This window comes from Plutella xylostella, chromosome 3 (genome assembly GCF_932276165.1).
Source record: "Plutella xylostella chromosome 3, ilPluXylo3.1, whole genome shotgun sequence".
Lineage (NCBI taxonomy): Eukaryota > Metazoa > Arthropoda > Insecta > Lepidoptera > Plutellidae > Plutella > Plutella xylostella.
This window is the reverse complement of record NC_063983.1, coordinates 7,744,877-7,757,673: the sequence shown is the minus strand read 5'-3', so window position 1 is coordinate 7,757,673 and position 12,797 is coordinate 7,744,877. Positions and strand designations below refer to the sequence as shown.

Below are 12,797 nucleotides of genomic sequence, written 5' to 3'. Positions count from 1 at the left end.
CCTCCTATTCGCATCGAAAACGTGACGGATGCTGAGAATAAACATCACTATTGAAATGGAGATTACGTTTATGTTTATTTAAACCTTAGCTCGTGTAAACGCTGCGAAATGTTTTAATGCCTATTTGTTGTTTGATAATAATTATGATGCCGTAGAAAAACATTTCAGTATGAAATAACTTTTATGTAAAGAAAGTAAATAAACTTACTATAATAATTTAAGTAAGTATGTAATTAAACTCTTTATTGCCCAAATATATTTATTATTTATTCACGTGATTTTACATAAGTGTGCTGTTCCTACTAAATTACTACTACAGATGATATTATATGTTACCTATTTCCTACTCAGCATTCACTACTGTACCATTATTACCATTTACATTATCATTTCCACCAGGAGTATGTCCGCCCTGACTGGCGAGGATACTGCCAACCAAGATGGGTCTGTAGATGGGCCTGAAAAACCACCTACGGAACCCATCCAAACCATCACCCCCTGATGTTTCCATCACTTTGTCTTCATTTGTTTCTTCTGCCTGTTTTGCTTCAAAAGCTTTTCCAGCAATTTTGACTTCTACAACTGGTCTTTGGGGTTCAATGGCTTGTCCAGCTTCAATTTTGGCTTCTACAGCTTGTCCATTGGGTCTCGGGTGGCCTTGCTGAGCAGCATAATAAGGGCCCAGTATGAACCAAGGTCTCACGAATCCAAAACCGTAGAGTGAGCGATCGATGTTTTCATCTTTAGTGTTCGCTTCTTCAGCTGATGTTTGGGATGTGAAAAGAATGACTGCTGACTGTAATGCAAGAATAGTAATATCTCAGTACACGGGTGGAATTGCATAAGATGTATAGGAGTGTCTGGGCTCTTATCGTACTTAATTAGGCAAAACAGTTAACTAGGTATGCAATAATAATAGGTTATGAAAGAACGATTGCAATAGGGTACTCTATATATTCCATTGGGAGTTTGGGACCACAACAATGAACACTATTAACTACTATAACTTTTTATTTGGTAATCTGTGCATCTAACTACTAGGTATAGCTTTCTCTAATGTGGTTCTTATGTAGTTTATTTTCAGTAAGGTTTATTTCATTGGGTAAATGTGATAAATTATAACTTACCAATGCCACTACAGCCACAAAAACCTTCATGTTTAAATCAATAGATGTTGACTAACAATAATAAAATTGCGTATTGTATTTGTACTGAATCTGAATTGATGCTTTCTCCGTTTTATCTGACAATATAATAGATACGCAAACCAATGTATTGCCGATAAACAAAAATAAAATTAGATAAAGAGATGTCTCTATCGTTCATCTTTTATCTGAGTAAATATTATTGATAAACTCTAAAAAATACCAATGATTCATCTCACAGAAGAATACTAAGTAAGCTTAGCGCAAGATAATAATTATGAGTTGGTAAGCAGTGGAAAAGTCATTATTCAAAAATAGTTAAGTACGTTGTTACTTATTTGTTGCCAAAATGATATTGTAAGCCGAGCCAAAAGTCATCCAGCTGAACAACTTTCGTTGTCATATGAAACTAGGAAATCCGTACAAAAAATCGGGTTGTAAGCGTAACAAGACCATAACAATTAATACTGTCTAGGTCGTACGAGAGTATAGGTACTTAGTAGGCAGGCACAAAATATTTCTCCGTTATGTATACATTGTTTTTGTTACTATTACTAAATGGCGATGTTGATGTGGGTCCTGAGTCCTGAGAGATGTCACATTAAGGGGCCAAGAATTTTCATTACAGCCCCGATTTTCAGTTAGTTAAATGCCAATAAACGAATATATAAGACGTACGTACAATAGAGGTCTAATAGACTTTGGAAAGGAAAAAGAAAAAAAAATATTTTCAGCATTGAAGATTTATTTTCCCTTTTGAAGATCATTTTCCTTTTGTAAGTAAATAAGAAGCAAGTACCTTATTGCATAAAAATACCAAAGCATAATAATTTCAATGGTTTTCCAATTGACAACATAACATTTGCAATAGCTATTGTTACATAATTATGTTTTACTTTGTAAGATATGTACCAAGAGTCCAGGACCTTTACTGGCCAACACAGTCCAGACTCGGCAGCGGAGAGCAGACACCATAGTTGCAGTACGGGCGGTAAGGGTTGTTACACCCCTTGAGCAGTCCACCAACTGGTTTACAGATCAGTCGAGTGTGGCAGTCATGGCAGGAGATCCTTGGGGTCGCGGTGACGTCACAGGTTGTCCAGTTTAGAGGAGAGTCGGGCGGTCCGTCGGGTTGATCCGCATCATCAGGACCTTGGACTTCTTCAGGCTGGCTCTGGTCGGCTTGCCGGCGGATCCTGCCCTGGTTCTGATGAGGGCCTCCTTGGTGCACTTGGGCCGTGACTGCGAGAGCCACGATGCACTGAAATTGAGAGGTACTTGTTTCAGTATTGTCCTTTTTATTGGCGAAAGAGTTTAAGAATTCGATTGTAACCCACGAACAAAAATTAAACACAAATTCAGGAAGTGTAGAGATGGTGAGTGCTTGTGCCTACGATGCAGTCTTTGTAAAAGCAACAATAGAAAATGTTTTCTTATTATAAAAGGAAATAAAATAGAAAGGAAGAAGTTATCTTTCACACTTTTTAAAATTAGATTTACAATGTAACCTTTGCCTTGCAGTCTACAGGCTACACAATAGATTCCAAGAACATATTTAATCAAATAAAAATACACATATTATTTTCTTCACTTACCAGGGCCGCAAAGGTCACAAGAGTGTTCATGGTCGAAGGTTTCTTTCAGCGACTATTTCCAGATATGAATGCATTTCCTTTCACCTTGCACTTTATATAGAAAGGCGAGATTGTTTGCTATCTATTTGCCTAGAAAGTAAACATGGGAAACCCGAACAATTCGAAAAGGATTCCTTAGGAAATGTCAATATAGGAATGTTTATTTGGTCTGCGGAGAGTTTTCCAGTCGGTTGGTTTATTTGTCGCGGGATTATTGCCGCTTGTTGTCGATGTCGGCGGGTGGGTAATTTGCTCATATGAGCTCGCTTATGTAAGTACAGAGTGGAATTTTATCCGTGCTCGAGTTGGAAGTAAACATACACTTTAATAAATAAATAAATAATATTATATTAAGTAATATTAATTTATTTTACAAAGTTATTTCAACCTAGCCCGTAAATGAAGCTTGGGAATTCCTTGATGAAATGTAATGCCTTTTAATTGAGGCGAGGCGGTTATGCGAAATTTCATGAATACCAGTCGCTTTCTTGTGAAAAAGTAACACACTTATTATATCCATACTTACACACTATCACTTAAGTACACAGATTTTTTAAAATATTTTTTTTGCGAACTTTGTGATCATGTTTATATAACTATCATAAATTTCTACCTTAGTAGTAGTTATAGTACCCATTTTAAATAAATAATAAGGCTTGATTGTTTAGCCGTATGTTCATTGGACAAGACAAGTGATAAAATCGGCTAAATCGCGAATAAATTTCACCATGTCTGGTTGAAGAGGGTTTCGAATCTTAATAACAAGTAGGAAGACATCCTCATTCGGCCAAATGTGACAAAAAATACAATAAAGATTATCCAAACTGAACGGAAAGTTTTATAATTTATCCTATTTAAAATGAAGTACAAAGTAGTTAAATAACTTACTTTACACATCTTTGTGTTAATATTTAACGCTAGTGTTATTTTTTAATTGTAATATCCCTATCAAATAGGCGGTATTTATGGCGAATCGCGATATAGTCACGTTTTTCTACGTCGATAACGAACCCGTGTATCGGCAGCTGCCTGGCCCATCTTCAAGAGGTGAGGAAACCTAGCTCACACACTAAGATGAACAACATCTGAAGCTACTAGATGCTGTCGTAAGTAAATTTAAATTAACTAATAATTAAATTTAGCTTAATTATGTCGTATAGGTATATGTATGGGAGAGCAAAAAAACTGTTTTGGTGTTAGATATTTTATTTATGTGCACCCTGTATAATCACTGCTCCGTCCACTGGTTGGTGCTAAAGTTCATTAAAATAACAATCAAGAAAATGCTTAGGTTGTCAGTCTGCAAAGTTAGCGTTTCTTTTAAAAATATTATATTTCAAATTTTACACAAAGTTCAGCCAAATTATAAGGATTCTCCTTTTAGAATTTTTACGTGATCATTTTTATTACGAGGGATGTGTATTTAAGTAGAAGTACAATTTATATTTGTATAACAGTTTTTAATGTGGGCGTACACAGTCATTTACGATTTTGGTTGGTAAAATTCTGATGCGCTGTTAAATGTTAACTTTTTGATTGCTTGTGAGTGTTTAAATAAATGCCCTGATCAAATAATTCACATAACTCCAAACATCATAATTATCTAGACTCGATATAAATTGGTTGATTTACAATGTCAATTTCTACTAACAATAATTTAATAGTGCCTGATATAGGTACTCATTAATACCTAAGTAAGGCATAAATGAAATGATCAAAGGAAGTATTTTTATAAAGCTTTGAGTTTGCAGGCTGTTTTCTGGAAAAGCCAACGTTTATTCCCTTTGTGTTATTTTAATTAAAGCTGCTTTACTTTATTACATAGAGAACGGAAATAGAGTTTACTGTAAAAAAATAGGTAAGTACCTACTAGTGCAGTTTATAACCTATTTATTTAAGTTGTACTGGTGTGGTAACAACGAATTTAAATTATTCTATCAGGCTATTCAGGGTTGTGATTTAAAGAAGATGGGGTGGAGTTGAATCCTTATGGCAATTCCTCAAAGATTAATTTAAACCTACTTACTATTCTAAGCTAGATAACTATAATGGGATATATTAAATAAGTACAACAAAATCGCGTCATATAAAATTTATTTACAAACACATTTTTACACGTCAGAATTTGAACAAACGTTGAGAATAAATACTTAAGTAAATGCAGTTAGAAAAACCGTACTGAGATAGTCCAGGCAGTGGCATGAGTATTATCCCGTGGGAGTTAATCAGGGTGTGATTAGGCGGCTCCAGCGGCAGCGGGGGCGGCGGGGGCGGGGGCGGGGGCGCAAGTGGCCGAGGGGGTGGCCGAGCACTCTCCCAGGTTGCAGTAAGGCTTGAGGGGGTCTGAGCACGCCTTCTCGATGCCTCCAACCTTGGTGCAGACAACCTTAGTGTGGCAGTCGAGGCAGTCAGCTCCGATGGTGGTGCATGGGGCCCACTGGGGCATGAACTGGGTCCACGGGGGGATGAAGGCGGGGGCGGCGGGGAGTCCCCAGGCGGGGGCGGCGGCGGGGGCGCCCCAGCCTCCGAACATCGGCCAGCCACCGGCCTGCGCTTGGGCAGCCACAGCTACCGACGCCTGTGGGAATGAAGAGTCATTGTTATACAGCGTAGAAATAGAATCAGTAGTAATTTAAGTTGTTTAGGGGTAATGAAGTTGTTGCTAGGGCTGAAGTGGAAAAGGTATTTCTGCAGACAACGAAAGGTGGCTTTGAAAGGCTGTTATCCAGGTAGAAGCAGGTACTCACCACAACGCAGAGTGCTAGTACGGTCTTGGACATCATGTTTGATATTCGAAGTAGTTTTCGTTCGTAGTAATTAATTACTTGGGAGGTAGTTGATTCGAATCTGTGATGATGGAGGCTGCACCGTCCCCTTTTATATGAGAAAAAAATATTTGTAGTCGTAAAGTTCTCGGCAGATAAGATATAAACAGGTTTTCCCTTAGCACTGTTCACAACAGTTGTGGCCTGGCGGTATGGTCATGATAACAAGGTGGTAATTCGCGTGGTTTTGCATTGTTCTTGGGGAATTTTATCTAAATATTTGTATCGTAGATAATAATGTGGAGATCTCCTTATCGGCATAATATTATTCACAGGGGGCGTGTGTCAGGTGGATGCCACTAGTGGCAGTAGGAGGAGAGACATGATTTTAGCCGTAACGTAACACGTTTTACAACACGTGTCGTATAGTCAATGATCGATGTAAGGTAATATATTCTAAGCAGCAGTATGCAGCGCTTTGAATTTTTGGCGAGCTGAAAAACTAGCCTCATGTAAAAGTCTTGTATGTATATTATTTTTGTCCTTTTTTCGAGTTAGTAAATAATATGTTTGTGACACATACTCAGCACATGTGAAAAACCTTAATCTAAAACGCATGGAACCTTTAATTTCCCAATATTAAAATACTTATAGAATAACCCCCTTATTCATAGAGAAGTTACAGAACGTTTTAACTAATAAACTGTTTTGTCCCTCTCCGACAAAGTACAATTTGTTCTTTGACAGAGAGGGACAAAACAGTTTATTAGTTAAAACGTATTGTAACTTTTCTATGAATAAGGGGGTAAAGGTATGCGGGAATTAAAGCGGCATGTTCATAGCGGAAAATTTTCTTGACTTTCATGTAACTTTCGGTTGATTATTATAAATCCAGGAATTATGTCAAGTGTCATTATGTCTCAAGAATATGAGATAATAATTTGTGTAGGCTCAACTCAAAAGTAAGATAAAATTAGTTATATGAAAATACCTAAACCGAATAAAAATATTCGGTACATAAATTAAGCAAACAAGTATATTTTATCTTCTGCTATTTGATATTGATACCTACTTAGATAGTTTGAAATTACTTCCTAAGCTTATATGTATCCTAGAACCAACGTATCGCCTCAGCAATTGAACACCTTATCATCAGCATTCCGTGGAATGGGTGTTGGTGTCTTCAATTATTTATCAAACACCCATTGCTTGGTTTTCTTAATTGGTTCTAACTACATTAGCAGTAAAGTTTTACGGTACAGTTGGATTTACCAACGTTTCAGGTAGGTAGAGAACAACTACTTAAACTTTGAAACTGGTAATAGATGGAAGATTATTTTTTCTTGCTAACTGCAGCCTCACTATGCCATCGACGTATTGGATCAACAATCCTTGAGCAGCATAGATTAATCAGCAGATCCATACAAATTAAGTATCTAAGGTTTTACCGATAATATAGGTACTTAAAGGGAAATCTAACATGTGCAGCATGTTATATCTGAGACCGAATATGAAATCAAAACTGAAATGGTGGTAGATTATGACTTTCGACAAGTAATTCTAACATTCTACGTCGAAATAAACGATTTCATTTCATTTCATTTCAACTGTCAAATCAAAGAATTCATTTCTATAGTAAAAAAGTCACGTGACCAAAAAAGTTTCTATAGAAAGTTAACTAATTGTTCATGGACATTCTGATTAAATTTTCGGGCTTAGCTATATAACATGCTGCATACGTAGATTTGGCTTAGTGTACTTACCCTTTTTGTAACACTCTGCACAATATGTAGCTTATGGATTGTTGATTGCTAATGTGTCGGTGGCTGATAGCCCTAAATAAATGAATAAAGTCCTACCATTAATTTGGCAGTAATTAATGACAAACAAACATTTTGGTATTTACACACAAGTAAAAATTTGACGTGTTTGCGGGCGGTCTCTCAGCCAGTGTCAGGGTTGTGGCTGCATGCTTTGCCATCGCCGCAGTTGGGAACGTTGTTAGACAACGATTCCTTGCGGGTGGCGGTGGCTCTGCGTCTCGGCTGCACTGTGGTGGAACCCCATGTTTGTGTCTGCGGCGCGCGGGTGGATCAATCGGGACGTCACGGGTTACACTGCGTGCGTAGTGCGGGCAGGTTCTCACGGCACCATGCTATCAATGACATCGTCCGGAGAGCTCTTGTTTCTGCGGATGTCCCGGCGGTCCTGGAGCCACCAGGGTTGTCCCGGGCTGATGGCAAGCGTCCGGATGGACTCACCATGGTGCCGTGGGAGAAGGGCCGCAGTTTACTCTGGGACGCGACGTGCGTCTGCACCCTCGCGCCGTCTCACGTGCAGTCTACAGCGGCCAATGCGGGTGCCGCTGCTGAAGCCGCGGCTCGGCTTAAAAAACTTAAATATAGCCAGCTAATGCAGCAGGTATCTGTTTGTGCCCTTGGCTGTGGAGACGATGGGGGTGTGGGGAGAAGAGGGCAGGGCCTTCTTAAGGGAAATCGGCAGACGCTTGAGGAGTCGTGGTCTGGAATCTTCTTCCGGGGCACACCTGATGCAGAGGCTATCCCTGGCTGTGCAGCGTGGTAACGCTGCCAGTGCAACTGCCACTGTCATGGGTACCTTTGGGTCGGGTGTGGCTCGGAGGGGTATTTTTGATTAGTTAGTTATAATATAGTTAGTAAGTATATTTATATATTATAATTATATATTTTTTTTGACGAAACTTCTAGTGGATATAATGCATGTTTGTGACTTATGTTTTTATGAATAAATGAAATTGATCATTACAGTAAAAAAAATACTTCATTACTAAACAAATTTTGTCCGTCTGTGCTGGTTGTTTTGGCCATATATATCTTGGTGATACCTAAATCGATTTCATATTGAATTAATGTGCGTAGCGCTAAATCACCGCAAACCTTTAAAACACTGGTAAAAAATCATTATCTATCATTGTAAGTAGTCCGTGTCTGTATTATATGTCTTTTATAATTTGTATAGTATAATAATGTTATTTAATTAACTAAGTATATATGTATGTTTGTATAATATGTATGTATATAATTATGTATAGTATGTATTGTTTATGGTATGTATTACAGTATTATAGGTTTATATTAGGCTATTATAAGTAGGTACATAGTTAGTTATATTATTATTTTGTTATTGTTGACACCGCCCTCTAAATTGTCACTTTGTTTCCGCTATATATAAGGTTGCCTGTAAGAGATCGCCCTCAGCGATAAGGCCGCCTATTGTACATTAGTTCTAGTCTATAAGTATGTTTTTTTGTATGTCTGATTTATGTGGTGTTCAATAAAGCAATATTATATTCTATTCTATTGAATTATCTTTTTTGGTATTTGCACTTGTTATTGTTGCAAAGCTAGAGTTGTCGGCCTGTATTTGTATTTGCATCTGCAGTTACTAGATATTATGGCAAGGACGCATTCAGGCGGCCATTATCTCTGCTGCTGTTTCTATTTGCTCGTAGCAACAGATTAGTTTGATAATTATTTACAGAAGGTAGATATATGACATACATAATATTGAGGTGGCATGCGATACTAATTAAGTAGTTAGGTAAGTTTTTTTGCATAAGTACTTTATTGATTCGCTAAATTTAACAAGATGGGCGTTCTTACAGTTAGTAGATTTAGATATGAGGTATGACATGTTCCCGAAAAAATTACCACATGAATTTAAATAACTTGCTTAAAATTTTTACAAGGATACCCTTGTAAAAATGTTCGTTTAGAAAATTGATCAATTTGAGCAGTAGATCAGGCGTTTAATTTTTTGCGAGCATTTTGCATGCGCGTAAGTATGTTTTAGTGAACATGAGTTCATCGGGTAAGCTTTAATCGGTTCTACAACTTCTACCTGTACGCCACTGGTCGATTCTTGGATAGTCGGTTCCCCGTAGTAGATACGTTTGTCAAGCGCCTCAACCAAAGCTACGGCAACAAGTTGAGAACGTGTGAATTAGTAATATAAACCGAGTGAGGCGTTATTTGTGGATGGGTGACCGTTGTCAAGTGGTTCTTTAACTTACCCGACAACTCCACTGCCTTGTGTTCTCATTAAAATGGCGATACAGCTCGCGAGCTATCACGTGAGTACAAATGTACACCGAAAAGCGGGTGGCCCGCTTGCCAATCACCTCTGACTACCCCTTCGGGGATTACAGTCGTGAGCATAAATATGTATGTATGTAGGCGTTATTTTACGGCCAAGAAGGCACCAAAATTAATGGTCCCTTAGCAAGCTGATAAGAAATATATTGATTTATTGATAGGAGAGCTATGTTAGTGTTTTAAAGACGCGAGGTTATTTTTAAGACGGGAAGGCATTTAAGAAAGTTATAATAGTTAGGGTGTTATAGTACCTACTTATAGTAAAGTATGCGACTTATCTCGTCATTCTGAACTACTTTTGTCCTACGACTTTTTATAATTAGTGTAATTTATTTTGTATCCATTCATAGCTCATGAAGCTAACCGTTACATGTCGCTACTTAGCGATTGAGACCAACATACACTATATCAGTGTGTGAATCACGAACATTGTCGACTCAAGTCGATAGCGTTATTAGATAGCAATTTGTAGGGTATGACATCTTGATCAGCGCCCCTATCGGTAACTTTAGAAACTAATAAAACGCATACAAACTACAGTGACAAGCCTATCGAATTAGTATGGACTAAAGTCGACAATATTCGCATACTGGAATCGCCAGAATAGTGCCTCAGCCCATGTTTACAAGTAGCAAAGTAAACAAACGTACCCTTGAAGTCTATCAACTGACACAATAAGCCTCACTGAGCACTTCACATGACATGAAGCATCAGCGTAGAGCCTACCCTGAGTATGTACCTACCCGGCCCTATTGACCAGACACTCATTCTAGTAGACACACTATATTAAATTGTACTTAGCACAGCATATACTTTGTGTCAATGGCAAATAAATTGTTTTTTCACAAAATAATGTTTTATCACTGTTACATTAGTCTATAGGTAAGTACTTTAATTAGAATAATTTGCAATGTTATAAAAAATTTGGTGAGTAGGTATCTTTGAGAACTTATTATAAAAATAAAATAAAGTAATACCATAGAATAACAATATTCTATGGTAATACACGATAACTTAATACAGTGACAGTGCCACGCGTTACATGGGAGAGGTCAGGTTTCTTGCCCCTGACTGTACCTATTGTCCTTTACGCTATCTTCGTTAAAGCATCTTTAGATAAGATCATTATGTTTAGGTGTGATTTTATTTGGTCTGCGCTATGGTAAACAAAGAATTAAAATTAAAGTAGCTGAGTATCTAACTTATTTTACACTTTTCAGCAAAGAAGGCAATAGACTTGCCTTTGCTTAATGTTTTAACTAACATAATCGATATTCGTCGATGCAGTAATGTTCCTTCTGCTAATCTCACCTCTGTTTACTATAGGTATTGCTTTCCACGGGATTACACTAATAAGACAAGGGTTAACTACTTATGTTAGCCATAATAATCATAAATAGGTACACAACCAATTTTTTTATGCATACTTACATAACAGTTTAGGTTTAGGGTGTGCCATACCTGATCAGCAACGTAGTGGCATTTCTATTAAATAGGTACTTATTAATATGCGATGCTCATTCGAGTCAAGCACGTCCATTGTTTGGTGGATGACATCCACTGGATGCCAATACATCATGCATTGACTAGAAAACCGTGTACTCTTAAGTCTCTAGACCATAAGTTTAATAAACTAGTGCTCGAGACATTGTTCTACGGTCTGAACTCTCGAGCTTAAATTTAGCTAACGATGTTTTAAAAAGTTGTTGACACAAATCGCACTTACACCGAGGTATGCTAATTGAATCTGCCATTTCCGCCGCGAAGAATTCCCCAGAGGAATGCAAACAGTTGATAAAACTGTTGTCGTTCTTATCATTTAAACTCGTGACATTAGTGAAATTAACCGAGTATTTAGATAATTGTGGTGATTTTCTATTTCTTCTAAATCATGCATAATGGAGTTTAGATACACGTGTTCTCTAATGGATATCATACCAAGGGAAGTTAGGGGCTCGCAAGCGAGTCCGCCATTTTACCTACCATCTAATATATTTTTTTATACTGAAGATGTTTCTAGATCTAGAAGAAATAACTACTGTGCTGGCTCTCGTAATAGAGCAGGTATAAGCTGTAAAGTTCCTAAATTTTTTAGAGTTAAGTATAAGAGAAATTTTATTTAAGTATATTAAATAATTTTTACTCCAAAAAATATGATTTTTTATTGCAAGTTTTGAAAGACCGCGGAATCCACTTCACCGGAAATTTGTAAAAGAAATACCTACTTACCTCCTTATTCATGAAAAAGTTAGTGGATGATTTAGCTATTGAACTGTTTTGTCCCTCTCTCAGATCAGTTCAATAGCTAAAGCGTTCACTAACTTTTTCATGAATAAGGGGGTATGAATAAAGGTAAAAGATAAAAACTCTGCATTCGGTGTCCAGCATCACACACAAAAAAAAATATATATATGTACACAAACAAATAAAAAACTAAATTAAAAGTAAAACAAACAAAAGATTATTCAGAATAATTAAAATAAAATTTATTGGTGTGAGTTGGCCAGCAGCGTAAAGAATAAGGGGGATAGAATATAATTGATGTTACTGTTGGGTAATTACAACGGTTTTGGTGACTAATTGCACCTTGTACCATGATTGTATTGTTAACCTTGTGTTAACCGTTGAAAATTGGGTCATGTAATCCCGTGGGGAACCCATGTCCTTACGAGACGTGAATGTTATAGATAACTAGCTGTTCTTCGCTTCGCCTTAAAAAGTTTACCCGTGGGAATTTCGGGATAAAAAGTAGCCTATGTTCTTTCCCAGGGTCATACCGTATGAATACCAAATTTCAGTAGTTTTGGCGTGAAAGAGTAACAGACAGACAGACAGACACAGTTACTTTCGCATTTATAATATTAGTAAGGATAAGGATATATCTATATATCTTCTAACGGTAATGGAACTAAAACCTGTGGATGTCTATTTAATATTGTTTGAACGGCTACACTAATTAGGCATATGAAACATGGGTGACAATAAATCTTTTGTTGAATTTGATAAGTTACTTTCCGCACAGTTGAATTTGATAAGTCACTTAGCAACTTACTTTCCGATCAATCCATGCGATCTCTCACTACATGCCCACAGACAGAGACACAAATACAATCGTCAAAA

General features: G+C 37.3%; 3 protein-coding genes across 3 annotated transcripts; all 3 read right to left on the bottom strand.

Annotated features, from left to right (window-relative positions):
- Positions 1-245: 245 nt before the first annotated feature.
- LOC105388108 lies at positions 246-1,284 on the bottom strand. Its single transcript, XM_038117295.2, has 2 exons — positions 1,128-1,284; positions 246-796 (listed from the first exon to the last, which is right to left on the bottom strand). The coding sequence occupies exons 1-2, from the start codon at positions 1,155-1,157 to the stop codon at positions 344-346; spliced, it is 483 nt and encodes a 160-aa protein (XP_037973223.2). The 5' UTR covers positions 1,158-1,284; the 3' UTR covers positions 246-343.
- A 588-nt stretch (positions 1,285-1,872) lies between these two features.
- Positions 1,873-2,886, bottom strand: LOC105388109. Its single transcript, XM_011558958.3, has 2 exons — positions 2,741-2,886; positions 1,873-2,406 (listed from the first exon to the last, which is right to left on the bottom strand). The coding sequence occupies exons 1-2, from the start codon at positions 2,768-2,770 to the stop codon at positions 2,074-2,076; spliced, it is 363 nt and encodes a 120-aa protein (XP_011557260.3). The 5' UTR covers positions 2,771-2,886; the 3' UTR covers positions 1,873-2,073.
- A 1,970-nt stretch (positions 2,887-4,856) lies between these two features.
- Positions 4,857-5,684, bottom strand: LOC105388127. The gene is made up of 2 exons (XM_038117329.2): positions 5,527-5,684; positions 4,857-5,357 (listed from the first exon to the last, which is right to left on the bottom strand). Exons 1-2 carry the CDS (start codon positions 5,560-5,562, stop codon positions 5,016-5,018), a joined length of 378 nt encoding a protein of 125 aa, XP_037973257.1. The 5' UTR covers positions 5,563-5,684; the 3' UTR covers positions 4,857-5,015.
- Between the last annotated feature and the right edge of the window lie 7,113 nt (positions 5,685-12,797).